At 41.8% G+C, this 16,828-nt stretch overlaps 2 protein-coding genes across 2 annotated transcripts; one reads left to right on the forward strand and one right to left on the reverse strand.

The window, feature by feature from the left end:
• Positions 1–6,790: 6,790 nt before the first annotated feature.
• Positions 6,791–8,410, reverse strand: LOC109421945 (dynactin subunit 2). Its single transcript, XM_019696583.3, has 3 exons — positions 8,246–8,410; positions 7,240–8,161; positions 6,791–7,167 (listed from the first exon to the last, which is right to left on the reverse strand). Exons 1-3 carry the CDS (start codon positions 8,279–8,281, stop codon positions 6,980–6,982), a joined length of 1,146 nt encoding a protein of 381 aa, XP_019552128.1. The 5' UTR covers positions 8,282–8,410; the 3' UTR covers positions 6,791–6,979.
• Positions 8,411–12,235: 3,825 nt separating this feature from the next.
• LOC109421944 (large ribosomal subunit protein eL27) lies at positions 12,236–13,412 on the forward strand. The gene is made up of 3 exons (XM_029865065.2): positions 12,236–12,371; positions 12,754–12,975; positions 13,099–13,412. Exons 2-3 carry the CDS (start codon positions 12,757–12,759, stop codon positions 13,288–13,290), a joined length of 411 nt encoding a protein of 136 aa, XP_029720925.1. The 5' UTR covers positions 12,236–12,371; positions 12,754–12,756; the 3' UTR covers positions 13,291–13,412.
• Positions 13,413–16,828: the final 3,416 nt, after the last annotated feature.

Consider the following 16,828-nt stretch of genomic DNA (forward strand, 5'->3'; position numbering starts at 1 on the left):
CTTGGTTGTGGCTTTCATAACAAGAAGAGCGCCCATCGTTTTTCTTTGCGTTTGACGTTTCACACTAGCGCCTTCTGATGACGATATTGCACAACGCAGTGTTTCGTGAAACATTTCCACCAGGTGGTGATAGTGTGAACTGGGCGATGAATTTTCACTAAAATTGTTCTAGGCGTTTCGTCTGTTTGTCTGTGGTATGTACCTCTTATGCATTTGTTGTTGTTGAAGTTACTCGCATTCTTCCGATCATAAAGTCTGTTCTCTACACACTTAATTTTGATTACCGAGTTCGGTAATTTTTTGACGAGATTAAAACTGCTGAGCACCGAACTCGTTCAGCAAAAATGCATTGTTTACCTTTTCCATACGATTTTGACAGTTGTTTTACTGAGCCTCAGTAAAATCGATTACCGAAACTACCGAGATCGTACTGCTGTTATAATCTCGTCAAAAAAGTACCGAACAGGCAATTCAGAAATAAGTGTGTAAGAGGGATTTTTTTTGCGGATAAACTAGACGTATACGCGTATAAAAAAACTTTTATTATACAGCTTTTGTCTTAAAAATAAATTCAATTCCATTTTTCTTATAATCAACAGCTTTTCAACACTATCAAGGGATTTTTTCACCAGTCACGTACAATAAAAAGTATGACAATCTCAATATTTTTGATCACAACACTGGATCGCGCCTAAGTTTCAAATAGATACTATAGTAATTACGAATAATCAAACTAAAGTATCATGAAAACAACTTGTTTAATTCAGGCGGTAGCCTTTACAATAAAATCAGCATCAAAATATAATTCTCGAAATAATTTACACAGAAAAAAATTTTTGTTTTGTTACTAAATGTAAAAATTGTGAAATGTTTGAAATGTCATAACTTTTTTGTTTATCAGTTTACCATCACCAAAATTTTATGGTAGATAGCTGATATAATGGGTCATTTCCCCTAAAAAATTGAAGTTGGTAAAAAGATAGGGTTTTGAGATATTTGAGTTTTTGTGACAAATATCATAATTTTTCAAAGTAGAAAAAGAAATTTTTTACAGTGTATATTTTCTAAGGAATCATCATTTAGTTATCTAACTTTGCTGAAAAATTTATAACAATCGAACAATCCGTTTTTGCTGTACAGCTTTTAGAATATTTTAGAACTATTTTCGCATACACCCTTTTGAAAAGTTAGTCGTGAGTGAATATGCGTTGCGTTGCGTTGCGTTGCGTGGTAACGGAGTAATTCGTAGATTGCATACTGAAAGTTGTCATGTTAAAACTTTAATACTCCTATTCTAATTGCTTATGGAATGCTATTTGGGAGGGAATAGCTATCCAATTAGAGGTTGAAGTAAAAAGACATGAAAACTTCCATTGCCGGCCACGCCCATCTTCTCCGTTACGAGGATAGGAAAGGATGTGATGATATGACACCTACTTTACAAGAGGTCAGCGACTCACCGACACTCCCATAGGTGTCAAGGAGTTGGATATTTGGAATGGGGTGATTTGGGAATCACTATAAGCGAGTGATGCAACAAGATTTAGATTGTGTAAGTGTAAATTATGTAGATGTGTTGGAGTGAGTGAAATTGTTTTAGTATATTTAAACTCCAACGTTGGGAGTGACATAGCTAAGAAATTTTGTCACTCCATGGGCCTTTTTGTTTCCGGGATGGGGCACAGGCATTTACACTGTGTCCTGGCTAAAAAGCCTAGGTTTAAGCGCCATTGCTCGCTCTCTGAAACGATAAGAAACACGTTATGTGGATGGGAAAGGATAGTAGGGAAGGAATAACTATATATCGAGATGCCAGCGACTCACCGACGCGCTCGTAAATAGAAAGGAGATGGGATTTTGGTACGGGAATGGTCTGGAATACGGTATGCATATTTAAAGTTGATTCGTGTGTTTAAGTTCTTAGGGTGAGTAGAAGCAACATCCGGAGCTTACAATTTGTGGTTTGCTCACAAGATCGGAAACTTACCAAAAGAGATGAGCTACACTCATATTGAATACCATTTCAAACCTTTGCTGTTCCCACGTTTGATCGAATCTTCGACAATCCTCCGCGGGATGTGGAGAAAAACTAAGTAGCAGTTTCAGCTTCACCTGCGGCTGAAGATCCGGAAAACACTCTTTGATGTTCCGCAGCACTCCCTTGTTCAGCTGTGATATGATAGAACCGCTAATCCACGAATCGTTCAATGTTCCAAGCTTTATTGTGTAGCCACAGTGATATTTATGTGGCTATCCCGTACGTTCGCCATCTTGAATAAAAACTGACTGCCAGTTTCATTTTCTCAAACATCTTTTTCATAAGAAACTGCGACAGGAACGACTCATAATTTTCCTGACAGACTGCTTCTTCATTCTTCTGCAGTCAATCCGATTCGCGGAAAAGGCACCACATACAGCACAGCATTATTTTCTTCTTGCTCTTTTCTCCATGGCCTCCGACGGGCGCACCGCAAACTTTTCGCGTGTTCTTCTCCTGAATTACTAGCATAAACTAGTACACGACGAGTTCTAAAATCTTCTCAATTCGCTTTCAGCAGGTTCCTGTTACAAACACATCAAATCACGCTTTTCCAAACACTTTTCACACAATCCATTTCAAATTTTATCAGCCAGATTGACAAATCCGCGAAAAAAAAAAAAACAATACGCCTCCGAAAATTCAAGATGCTGCCGCTCACGCACAATGATTGCTTCGATCATCCCTTTTGAAAAGTTAGTCGTGAGTGAATATGAAGGTTTAATATCAAAAAATGGCGATTTATATGAAATTGAAAAACTGTGCAAAGTTTCAGATATTTTTGAAATGGTCGCTCAGGATCGACTGACATGACTCCGTGGAATTCCTCCATAAGCAAATGGCAATTAGAGGTTATGGGGAACACGTGAGAATTATAGGAGACAGTTCCGCTGGTGTTTCCCGAGAAGTGGATGCAGGAGTGTGCTGCTGCTACATCCGAATGATTGTTTTCGGTTCGTTGGGTATTAGCGCATTTGTATTTTTTGTATTTTTTTTCGGTTTATCCTGCGTTGGACGACCGGTGACTCAGCGAGTGGTGTGAGCGAGTGAACATTTAACATGGTTTGGAGGGAATTCTAAACCTTTTGGATACTGACATCGAAGGCAAAAACAGAAGACCAGCTGAACAGGATTACCCGGTGAGTTCGTTCCTTATTGTTCCCTTCCAAAATTGAACATGATATATGCATGGGTATTTGGGAGGGGTAGCCTAAGGAAGCTAAATGAACTGGTTACCGGGCAAATGTTCGTGGGGTGGCCAGACTTTGTCACGAGATAACAACCATCGTGTTGTCTTCCGAAGGTTTCCAGTGAGTTTAGCTTACCCTGCTACAACAAACCATCAGGTAGATCATTCCGTTCCGGTTTGACTCTGCAGCCATGGGTAATCCTTGCGCTGATGGTGGGTACACAATCATCATCATCATCAACAGACCACGTTCACAAAAGATAGTCGCACTCATTTAAACTCCACATTTTTCTCAAATCATGGCAGAAATAAATCATTTTCCTCAAAATTTCGGCTTCCTTGCACCCTTTTTCGCCGTAGTGTACCAGTTATGGCTAACTCCATAAGGAATGCATGCAAATAGTGCGAAAAGGAACCGAAGTTAAGAAATGTATCCATAACTGATACAGGGTTCCTATCATTGGCACACGCTGTAATCAATACTAAAAGTAGTTTTGGCTCCGTTTCTATATTTTTTCCTGTAAAGTATGGAAACTAAGCTGTCTTTTAACTTATTGATGACATTTGTTGGTCTTCTCGTTATCTTTGTATAAATTGCTTTCCTTAGGTAGTGCCATAATTGGTACACCCACCGTAGTTAAACATGAATTTATCAAAATAAATGCTCTTCAACGAAGGTCATGAATAGTTGATTTTCTCGGATAAATTCTGGCTTTTATGAAAATTTCAGTCATCAAAACCATTTGTTTTGAATGGCGCGGATTTGATGACCCCGGCGCGGATTCCAAATGGCTTGGCGCGGATTTTGCGGTTTCTAAATCGACACTTTTATAACAGCCCTGTCCATGCTTTTGACTAATTTGACGATATTTTTCAATTCGTTCATTTAAAAGTACCTTTTTTCGGGTTTACAAACAGGGTGAACTATATTCTAACGGATTATGATACTGTTTGGGCAAAATTTATCATAAAAGTAGTAAAACGGAGGGGTGCTCATCTTGCCCCGGGTGGCCATCTTGCCCCGTCCTACCCTACTGGTATAGTCTTAGTTCAGTCGTATAATTGCCATTTCCACTTTATATCAACCGTAAGTGTTCATGTAAAGTAATGATTGCTCTAAATACACTTTATATCTGCATGCAATAAGGCTTCAACACCGTGGTTACTTGGGATAGTGATCAACGAGGACGGAAAGTGTTCAAGTTCAGAATGTGTTCAGGACGTCGTTCCGGTGCAATTCATGAAGCTTTTCGTTGAAAAAATCGTGATGTCTGATGAAAATCCAACTAATCCTGTTCCAAATGTTATCGAAGACGATGATGAAGCTTCTGGAAACGATACCTACGCTAGAGACGTCCATTGCAGATTTTAAGATGCCTGTACCGAACCCGCACTCCCACCGTCAGCAAGGGTTGAGGCACAGCGGTAGGGAGCGGACTTGTCCAGGCAAGTATGATGATTTCATTACGTATGGTTCTTATACTGCCGATGTAATTCCCTCCCAACGACTTGCTCCGTCGGCGATACTTGTGGAAGACGTCCCACAGAGCTACGACGAGGTCATGCGGCGACCTGATCGCGAATAATGGATCAAGACGATGGCGTCATTGAGCGAAAATCAGACGTGAACGTTGACGAATCTACCCGAAGGATGCAAGGCTATCCAGAACAAATGGATTTTCGCAATCAAGCGAGGACACCTGATGGACGTTTGGAACGATACAAGACACGGCTCGTCGGTAAGGGATGCTCTCAAAAATCCGGAATAGATTACGAAGAAGTGTATGCACCTGTAGTTCGGTATTCCATAATTCGGTATTTGATGGTGGTGGAGACGAAACTCGATTTGGATAGGGACCAGATGGACGTAGTTACCGCATTTCTGCAAGGCGAGCTGGACAGCTAGGAAATTTACATGGACCAACCTGAGGTGTTTGCAGTTCCAAATGGAAAAATTTGCCTGCTCAAGAAATCGTTATACGGTTTCAAACAATCAAGCCGTGTATGGAACGGTAAGCTGGATCAAGTGCTGCGATAGTTTGGCCTGCAACGATTTCAAGTTGACCCCTGGGAAGGGTTATTCCAAAAATTGATTCTAATGACTGTCTCGTGATGGTCGCGATGTTTCGCAGGACTGAGCATGATCAACGAGCGCCAGCCTTCACTCCGAACGCTGTCCAAGTCAGAGTGTGTAAAGAATCATAGGCAGGGATTGGCGGCATGCACCGTGCGGTGCGAAAAAAGCGTGTGTTTCACACAATCGCAAGTGCTCGTCTCCCGTTTTGCCGAGAGACAAGAGACGTATGAGTGAGAGCTTTCATAATTGTGCGAGAGACAATCGCAGCACTAGCTCTACGGCGCAGGGAGTAATGCGCGGTGCTTGGGACTGTGCTTGTCTCCAAACAGAAAAAAATCAATTGATAAATTAATTGAAGAGTTTGGGTTTTCGGCAAAGTTGTTAAGCTTGTCAAGGGCTGACAAGTGATGGGTCATTTGATTCGAAATTTTTCCAATCATGCGTAGTATCAAGCCAAGTGCAAAGCACGGAGACAAGCACCGAGAGAGTGCATACGACAGAGCGTGAGAGACAGGAGAGCTCCAGCGCGCGGCAAAGTAAGCGAGCAACACACAACCGATTGCGCGTACTCGTCTCCTTCTAGTTTGTTGTGCTGTCTCGTAGCAGAGTGTGCGGCACGCAAAGAGTTTTGAGTCGCACCCTATCCCTGATCATAGGAAGTCAGATCGATGATTGCAAAGTTCAGTGCGTACGACTGATGAACGAAAATGGCCGATTCCGCCTTCTTCTAGAACATTGCCATTTGTAGCGCCTTTTTTCAACACAGCTTCCCATATCATTACACATGGAGCAAAGATCAAAACAACGGACGGAATCCCAAATGGACCACGTTCTGATCGATGGACGGCCATTCTCCAACGTTATCGATATCAGGACTCAGGAGTATCAGGACCTATCGTGGTGTTAACATCAACTCTAACCACTACTTGGTGATGGTCAAAGTGCGCCAAAACATTCCATGCTCCACAATGTACGGTACCGGCGACCGCCACGGTACAACCTACAGAGAACGACTGAAATGTTACCTCAGTATATGTACAAAATCTCGAGGCAACGTTTTCAGATCAGGGCGAGCTCGATGTGTCCTATTTATAGGGCTGTAACAGGACTACAGTGAAAACATCCATCAACGATACAGCCGAGCACCATCGGCGTACGTGGAACGAAGTCAACAGAACGAACAGTTCGTCGAGGAGTGCAGAGCGATTTTGGAGGTAGGTAAAGAATGCATCGCGGGCAGTAATGCTGCAGTATGAACGAAACACTGTGGAACGAAACACTCATGAGCAAAGACGGCAGAAGAAGCGGTGAGCGAGGAAATGGAACTGCTTTGAACTGATTGAAAGGTGGAAGCTGTACTTCGATAAACATATGAACGATTCGAAAGTGCACACAATTAGGTACACTGGAACTATTGAGACAAAGCCGATTTGTAACACGTATTTCAGGACAGGTCATCGCATTGATTGTTTCTAAATGCTCAAACTATTTCTCGTCAAATAATGACATTCTTCTTTGAGCGAATGCACGAGCAAACGCGATTGCAGCGATTAAACATAATTTTGAAAAATAAATAAGCGAATATGTTAAATCTATACTTCTAAAAGCAAAACTGAGTAATAAGTATCGATCAGAATCGCTCCTGTTTGGGGAATGATTTCTATCTCTAAATTACCTACTTAACTTTTTCCTGAAGCGCCTTCATGCGTTCCTCCAGCTTCTTGACCTCCTTGTTAACATTCTCGAGATTTTGCGCAAACGCTTCCTGAACCCCGGTCAGGAGCGTCTTGTTCCCGGCAATTCCGTTCAAAATGCTTGCTTGAGTTGTTTCCAACTCGGCGAACAGTTTGCTAAAGTTGGTAGCTGTGGAACAAGAAAAGATAATTCGTTAGACACCTGGATACCATCTGCATAAGGACATTAAATCTTCCTTACCATATTTATGCAAGGATTCCAGCGTTTGCATCCGGTTCAGCATGTCCGGCAGGATCTGCACAATCGGTTCCGTGGTCTTGGCGATTTCGTACAGTTCCAGAATCTTTTGCTCTCGGTTGGGATCCTGACCGGCGGCAGCGGACTTCTCATCGATGGCCGTCATCTTGGACACCAAATTGCCCAGCCTGGCCTCGATCAGATCCAACTGCTGCGGCTGCAATAGAGCGGCCTTTGCCGAAATGGATTGCACGGCTTCGATCAAATTTCCGGCTCCAGCCGAACCCGCCAATCGGCTGATCTTTTCCGGCTTGGCCCCTACGGCCACCTCCAGTTCATGCAAGCGATGCTCCAGCTCGGCAATCCGGGAACTGTACACCAACTCCGTAGCCGTCTTAGCCGGATCAGCTCCACCCGATTTCTTGTACTGCTCTATCTTGGTCAGGAGCTTCTTCGCTTCGGTTTCCGCTCCCATAGCCACCGTTTCGCTACCAATGGCCTGTTCCAACTTCAAACTCTCCAACACCTTCTTCGCCGTTCCAACCACCTCGAACACCGCCTCGTACGAAGCCTTCTCCTCCTTGGTCTTGGTGGCGTCCGCTTGCGAAGCCGTAATCTCCTCCATCAGTTCGTTCATTTCGCACTGCAGACGCAGACACTTCTGGATCGGCGTTTCCTTTTCTCCTTCTCCGGCCAGATCCCATTCCCCGCTGGAGGCATCATATCCGTTCCTGATCTTCTTTCCGATCCGGTCGCTGAAGTCCACATTCCCAGTCAGATACTTGCCCTTGAATTTGTTGTACGAATCCTTGGTGGAAATGTGCAGCCGCTCGATGCTCTCGTTCGATGGTTCTTCGTCGTAGAAATCGGACGTTTCCGATTCCGGAGCGTCCGGTGTTTCGTAAACGTCCGGCTGGTCGTGAGCCTACGAAGCGAAAAAATTAATGCAACAAAAATGTCCCGTTGTTGTGGGTGGGTCGTTCAATTTTTCCTCCATGAAAATACTTACGATATACGGTAAAAATTGAAACTTTGGATCGGCCATTGCGATGCTGCACGATTTTGCGCTTATGATTAAACAAAACTTACAAAATCGGAGGTTCTTCGTTTTTTTTTCGGCAATTTACGAAAAGTTTGATGACATCAGCTAGAAAAAGAAAATTTTCCGTATCAAAACACGCAAACTGTCAAAATAATTACACCGTAAATCGTTTCCCAGCGATTTTGGAATAAAATCAAAAGAAGGTGGTATAAAATCCGGGGGTCCATCAATTAGTTGCCTGATTACCGGAAGTAACATTCCGAATAAAATTCGCCTCATGGGTTGTCCCACTGGGCAAAATGCAAGGGGGATTCGCGACTACGAAGTTGTCGAATGTATTTACGTGAAGGTTAATGCAAGGGTTAATGTGAGGTAAATACCACGGTTGCAAAAATTCTGAAGCTCCCAACGAACGTGAGGTTTTGTTTTTGTCTTTTCACCACACCGCTGCTGACGTTGAAGCCCCTGTCCTTCACGGAGGCAATTGAAAAGAAAATAAAAATTCTCTCGTCGCTCACACCGGGGAGACGGCGAGGTTCAAAAGCAACATTTTTCCTGTGACCGGCACTCAAACGACAAAAATTCACCACGCTTGCTTATGGGCGAGTCGCATTCATGCGGCCGGTGTTGACATGAAGCATCCATCAGCGCAGAGCGTGTGTTGATGATGGTGCAGTCATTACCTCCACAAAGTAGTTGAATTTTTCTGCGTTCACTTTCAAGTATCTCACAGCGGAGCTGAAAATGAATGTCAAAAGCATGCAGTTCAGCAGAAATTCATTCAATAGGAGGCAATCAGTGAAGTACTAGATTGAAAGTAGTGAGCTGAATTTTTGTATGGTGAGATGATCAATCCTTCATTTCTGCAATGAAATGGTGCAAACAGCGTGGGTTAAATGATTTCTTGCCTAATTTTATGCTGTTCGAGCAAAAGTTTGGATAACTGTGTTGTTGTATTATTTATTTCTTGCAACTTCAATAACACAGTAACCCAAACTTTTGCTCAAACAGCATAAAATTAGGCAAGAAATCATATAACCCACGCTGTTTGCACCATTTCATTACAGAAATGGAGGGTTGATCATCTCACCATACAAAAATTCAGCTCACTACTTTCAATCTAGTACTTCACTGATTGCCTCCTATTGAATGAGATTTTTTCAACCCTGGTAAATACTGATACCTGATACCTGATGGTTCCACTGAAAAAGTAAACATAAGCAATAAGGACAGACTTGTTAGAATCCAAAAATGGCCGACTTTGGCACCTACTCACGATTTCGAGCGCACAAATCTCTTCGTAAACAAAACCAGCGCACCTGATCTTATGAGGCTTATTACAAGCTTACAAGTGAGGAAGAACAGAATAATAAAATGCACTGTTAGGGTAAAAATTTACTTCGTCGCATTCTCTAATATTCGAATACGATACGAAATACGAAAACGATCGTCTCCTCAGAATGAAAATAAAAAATCATTTCAGATATTCTCACTTACCGCTGCCGATGCCTCGTTAGATGGAATCAAAAAGATGTAAACTATCGATAAGCACCCTCCTTAGCACTGGAAATCGAATAATTACGCAAACGTTTTGCATTACACGACGGCAACCTCACCAAAGCAGCAGCTAGTTGAGCTGATCTTCATCACCGTTCAATTTTCACTTCCCCAGATGCACTTGTTGAACCAACCTTCAATTCACACCCCACAAAAGCTCTGTAGCACCATAGACTAATTTCAAGACCTCGATGTACCAAAGAAAACCATCAAATTTTCGGTGTCCAGTCCGGTCCCAAGTAACCACGGTGTTGAAGCCTTATTGAATGCTGATATAGGGTGTATTTAGTGCAATCATTACTTTACATGCAAACTTAAGGTTGATTTAAAGTGGAAATGGGCAATTATAGAATCAAATTACGATTATACTGGTATAATCTCAAATCAGTCGCATAATTGCCAATTCCACTTTAAATCAACCTTAAGTGTTCATGCAAAGTAATGATTGCTCTAAATACACCGTATATCTGCATGCAATAAGGCTTCAGCACCTTGGTTACTTGGGGTACCCAATAAATATTCATAACCGTGTCTTTTTTCCGTGTAAATTGCCTTTTGTGTAAATTTTATTTAGCGTGTTACACTGATCTGACATGTCTGCAGCTCTGACAGTAAGGGACTAAACATAAATTACGTAAAGTGGGTACCGAGGATTGTTCACAATCTGCGAACTTGACTGTGGAAAAAATTGCGACCATGACGCCGCTGGTAGCACTTCAAAGTTGGATTTTACTGCTGCAGAATCAGGGAGAATAATAATAGTCATTTTCGACTCACTTTGGTACAAAGTGGAACAGCTCAAAAGAGAGTAAGTGCCAGTTACCCACATTTGAGTAACGAAGGATTTAAAAAAATGAGAGTAGCTTCAACTCACTTTCTTTATTTCGATAAAATCAAAAGTGAGTGGAAGCTACTCAGATTTTCAATTTTTTTTTAATGTGATAAGAAATTTAATAACAAATTCTATCAACAGAAACAAACAAAACATAATTTATTATTCAATTTAAAGTATAACACTTGCATTTACAATTAAACTATAATAATAAGAATCAGAAATCACAACTGAATATAGGTGTTCCTCTTCTTTTCGGGCCTTATCGGTTACAGCAGCTACCAGGGGCAATCCATTATGTGATCCAACTGCTTTTCTGGGTCGGGGAACAGCGACGTGAACACATCTCTTCGGAACCAGCTCAAGCGAAAGCTCCCGAGAGTAACAGCCCAAGTAACCACGGTGTTGAAGCCTTATTGAATGCTGATATAGGGTGTATTTAGTGCAATCATTACTTTACATGCAAACTTAAGGTTGATTTAAAGTGGAAATGGGCAATTATAGAATCAAATTACGATTATACTGGTATAATCTCAAATCAGTCGCATAATTGCCAATTCCACTTTAAATCAACCTTAAGTGTTCATGCAAAGTAATGATTGCTCTAAATACACCGTATATCTGCATGCAATAAGGCTTCAGCACCTTGGTTACTTGGGAGGATCCATATCGGCACATTCTTCTGGGTTCTTCTCGTGAAGCTCGTGGTGCAGTTCCTGGCGGAATTCCAGACAAAGTAGTTTTTCATAATATTCTTATATTATTCTAATATTTATGAAATATTTCAAGTGAGAGACTTACCTTGCTGTTTCGAAATAAACTAATGCCAACTCACGCGTTAAATCTGATTTAATTTGCCAAGAGTTTCAACGATTTCAACTTGATGCCGAGCTTGGTGAATGGCCGGACTTGATTTTTTACGAGTTTTTTTACAAGTTTTTGACGGTTATTGGTGAGTAGGATTATTCGCCTCCAAACGTCATCACCCCACCGCAAAATCGCTAGCGTAGAACGATCGACGCGCCACCATTTTTCGAATGTTGGAGAGCACAGGTACCTTTTTCGCGGTGTTGCTTTACCGTCAACAACACCCCGAAAAGGGTACCTACACCCTCCACTATTCGAAAGATGGTGGCGCGTCGATCGTTGCAGTTTATCGTTTGACAGTCAATACGGCCAATACTCAAAAGTGAGTAAAGTACATTTTTCTTCTAAATCAGTAGGAAGTTACTCAGTTCAGTATAATAATGTTACTCTCTTTTGACAGTTTTGGCAAAAGTATCTAAGTGAGTCGAAAACGACTCACTTTTGAGTAGTTTTTAACGAGCGTGTAGGGTACTTCGAAAGTCGACGCTAGGTAGAAAGAACTTTGCGATGGGTTGCAATTTTCTGCCGGGATCAAACGGAAACTACCCACTCAGAGCTTTAACGCGGTAGTCAAATTTGGGTTATCGCACGGAAGAGCCGATATGAGTGAAAAGAACTTATTTGGGTTGATTTCTGGTTCCGTGTAGTCCTACGTCGAGCATAAAAAAAACGGCCACGTGGGTCCCGCCAGTCCCGCTTCTCGAAATTTTCGAGCTCACCCAGTTTTATACCAGTTTTCCGAGTTTGACACCTCGTTCGAAACGTCAACTCGCTCCGTCCCGTTTTAGTTCTTTTTCCGGTCGGCCATTGGGATCGAAAGTGAACACATTTCACTGAGTGAGTAAATTTTTGCCGAATTTTGGCTTTCCTTGAGTGATCGACGGCCGGAAAATGTACGAAATTGTAGTGGGATAATTGGATGGCGAAGTGCCAGTGGATTAAAGCGCGGAATGGTGTCCGATCGGTGGAAAAAGTGTTGATTTATGCAGTTGTTTGAAGTAAAAATTTCGCCTCCGTGGATCGGCGCTTGAACTGACGTTTGACAACACGAAATAAACATTGCCGCCGGAACATGACGGATTGCGGTGTGGATTTTCGCCTTTGTTGCCACCGTAGGACGATGCCATTCCGTAGACTTTCCGGCCGTTGAATGTGAATTCCATTGATGAGAGTTGCAAAACTAAATGTTTTGTTCTTTTTTTTTGCGCAAATTTTTCAGATCATGGGCAAGATTATGAAAACAGGAAAGGTCGTGCTCGTCCTCGGCGGACGGTACGCTGGCCGCAAGGCCATCATCCTCAAGACGTTCGACGACGGTACCTCCGATAAGCAGTTCGGACATGCCCTCGTTGCCGGCATCGATCGCTACCCACGACGAGTGACGCGCCGCATGAACAAGACCCGCCTGCACAAGCGCTCCAAGATAAAGCCGTTCATCAAGGTAAGTTCCGGTGGATTTATTCGCACCTTAATGTCATATTCACTGTTTTGTTTACATCATCTTTGCATTACAAGTATTCCCATGATTTGTAATTGAATTTTCCTACTTTCCTTCTCCAAACAGATGCTGAACTACAACCATCTGATGCCCACTCGCTACAGCGTCCCGGACGTCAGTTTGGATAACAAATATTCCGCCAAGGATCTGAAGGATCCCGTCAAGCGCAAGAAGGCCCGCTTCCAGGTCCGCGTCAAGTTCGAGGATCGTCACAAGTCCGGCAAGAACAAGTGGTTCTTCCAGAAGCTGCGATTCTAAGGAGGAGATTGGCTGCTACTGGTTTCCGCTATTAATCGTTAAGCAAGGAGTGAGTTACTGATGAGGGAGAGTGCTGTGTAATAAAAAAACCTAAAATAACAATGGAAAATGCCTGAAGTTGAGGACGAGTATTGGATGGATTCCGTGCCGAAAGAAACCTGCCACGAACGTTTGGTAAATATGATCATTTTCAGGAGGATCAGTCATGGAGTAACTCTCGAGGCTTAATGGAGATTTACAACTGCTGAAGGTATCATGGAGAGGCACCGCTCAACTTAATCTTCCGTAGCTCGCGCGGTTGGCCACCATCGCCAATCACGCTAAGGCTGAGTACCATGGGGTGCCCTAATTTCGCGCGGGTCCAAATTTCGCTCACTAGAGATCATAATCAGAACTAGTTGTTGAATTTTCCAATGGAATGATGAATTGTTTGTTTCTTTACAGCTACAGGCAACATTGAAATTATGGATTTGACCAACATCTTCTTACTTTAACCTTAACTTTAACTTACCAACCCCTCCTAACGAGAGTGCGAAAAAACACTCTTCTCGCTATAACTTTTCTGTTATGTTTCAATCATATTTGGCACAAGTAGCGCATTCCTTCTAGATTAGGGATTTTCCAACGATTTTTAGAATGACCACCTGGGTCATTGTAATTGGCCATATTGGAAAAAGTGAATTTTCGATATGAGAGCAGTTTAGTTTTTAGACCTGAATGAACTAGAATGATAGAAACATATGTCTGGAAATCCATCCCAATTACTAAGTGCCTTGAAACCAGTTTTACGGATGTTCCGGGGAACCGGTGTCAATTTTTGAGTATGCGACACCTCAAACTTCGTGGTTTTTCAAGATTTTTCAAGTCTTCCTGAAGTTCCTCCGGAGATTCCTCCAGGTATTTTTATCCAAGAAATTTTATAAGGTACACCGGGGCAAGTTGAAACGGGTGGGGCAAGATGAAACAACGGGTTAAACATGATGTTTTCTAATGATGATAAACAGTTTGATCGCCATAACACATAGTTTTTGATTCAAACCATCTTTTAGCGAAGGATAAATTTCCAAATTGTATTGAAATATATTTCAAAACTTCGTGTTTCATCTTGCCCACCCGCTTCAACTTGCCGCGGTGTACCTCACAAAGATTCCCCCACAAATTTCTCATGGGATCCTCCAGCAGCTCCTTCTGGCCTTCCTGAAGGAGTTCCAACTGGATTCCTCAAACCAATGTTTTTTCCAACAGTTCCTCCCAGGACTCATCCAGAAATTCTTACTATAATATCTAATTCTTGTAGGGTTTCTTCTTATAATTTCTCCTGGGGTTCTTTCAAAAACTCTTGAGATGATTCAAGGCAATCTTTCTACGATTCTTGCAGAAGTTCATTTGGTGTTTCCTCGAGAAATTACTCCAGAAACTGTATCCGAGGATTTCTCCAAAAATTTCTATTGGAATTCCTCCTGGAGCTCCAGCTGGGAATCCACAAGCGGTTCCTACTGTGATTATTTTAGGAATGCCTGCTAGGACTCCTCCAGAAAGTTTTACTGTGATACATGCACGAAAACCTCTATAGATTTCTCTTGACACTCTTGCTGGGTTTCTTTCGAGTAGTCTTCCTATGATACTTTCAGGAACGCTATTACAAGTTTTATTTATGTGTTAAATGTGCTATTTTAACTTGTAAATATTCCCCTAGTATTAATGCACATTTATAGGGCTCCGGAAGAATGGAGGCCCGCAATCCTTTTTCGATTGCCAACATTCAGGCCATTTCGGGCCGTGATTAAGTACTAGAGATGTAAACCTTTCCCTGGCACAGACTTCAAGTTATAGAACTTTAGTGATGAAACCCGAATCGGGATGCCCCCTTAGGATTAGAAATTCCTAGACAAAACTCAAGCTATGAAAGCAACTAATGCTGCGAACAAAAGGCAAGCTGCCAGAGAAAATACGATTACAGGATTGACTGATGGACCAATAACATTTATGAAACCTCGTCATCCTGGTATTGGAAATTGTTATCCATTAGGGTAACAGGGCAAAATATATGTTCTGTGTTGTATATGTCCATATGCGATGTCCTAATTTATTACGCATTTGTAAGGCTCCACTACAATATGCTATATTTTAATATGCATTTGTAGTGCTTCAATATTTTTCGTAATAACGCCTCTGGTGATACTTCCAGTGATTTTTTCTAAAGACTAGTAGGTATTACTAGAGAATTCTCTTGTGAAATCTCATAAGGAATGCTTGGAGGAATCCTAAAAGATGTTCTTTGAATATATACCAGGAGGAATGCCTAGAGAAATCCCTGGAAGAATCTTTAGAAGTATTCTGGAGAAATCCATGAAAGAGTCCCTGAAGGAATCGCAGGCAATCAATTCTTGGAGGTAGGCCGAATCGAGTTCTTGGGAGGAATCCTATGAGGAATTTTGAATCCCATGAGGAATTTCTCGAGAAATCCCAGGCCAAAATCTTTGAAGGAATTCCAGGAGGAATCGCCGGAGAAACTTCTGGAAGAATCACAGGAAAATTGTCTTGAATAACCTCACCAAGAATTCTTGAAAAAAAAAAACAATATAAATCTCGAGGGAAATCCCTAGAAGAATTGCGGGAAGTACCATAGTAGGAATTTCTAGAATAATCCTTGGAGGGATTGCTGGAGGAATCTCTGCCAAAATGTCTGGTGAAACTTCAGGGATGCCTGGAAAATTTCAAGAGAAGTTTATTGAAGAAATATCGGGAGAAATCCATAAAGGAATACCTAGGTGGGGGCTGGCTCATCAACACTTCCGGTCCGCTTTAGTGCTTTATGCATCATTGTGGCCAGGTGTTGTTCTAATTTTTCCAGCTGTATTGTAAAGCATGAACGATGATCCTTGGCATTCTTGTGTAAATTGGGGTACTCGGAATGTTGATCGATCACCGATTATTGCTAGCAGATGCAGTGGAAAGTTTGTCTTATAATACGTATCAATCGTCTCTGACAAACGAGAAAAACTGACCTCACTGATTACCTGTCTCTGAGCCACAGGGTTGTTACAACAGCGCGGATTTCGCGAATTTCGCGGATTTCGCGATTTTCGCGGATTTGGCGCGGATTTGCCCCTGGAATTCGGCCCTTGCGCGAATTTGGCGCGAAATTGGTTTTGCTATCATGCAAATTTTGTACATGATTTTACTCTGATTTGCATCATAGTTTTTTTTTGTGTGAGATTGCCTTCTTTTGATCTACCAACCAGCGCTTGACGAATCCCTTAGACGAACTTTGTTCTGTCAATCTTGTATATGAACATATGTACTGAGAGTTGAGCCATTTTAGTGCTTCAAATAATTTTTATTCCCGTTGATATGAATCCTAGAGCCTTTGGATCTTGGGCAATATGTTTCAGTAATAATTCAATACGAAATTGATCTAGAAAGTTCTGAACTAAACCAGGCTAGTTACATTACATCTATGTAGTTTATTGTATCAATAAACTTTATCTTGCATAATTATTTTTTACAACATAGGTATTTAAGTAAAACATGCTAG

Source organism: Aedes albopictus, chromosome 3 (assembly GCF_035046485.1).
Source record: "Aedes albopictus strain Foshan chromosome 3, AalbF5, whole genome shotgun sequence".
Lineage (NCBI taxonomy): Eukaryota > Metazoa > Arthropoda > Insecta > Diptera > Culicidae > Aedes > Aedes albopictus.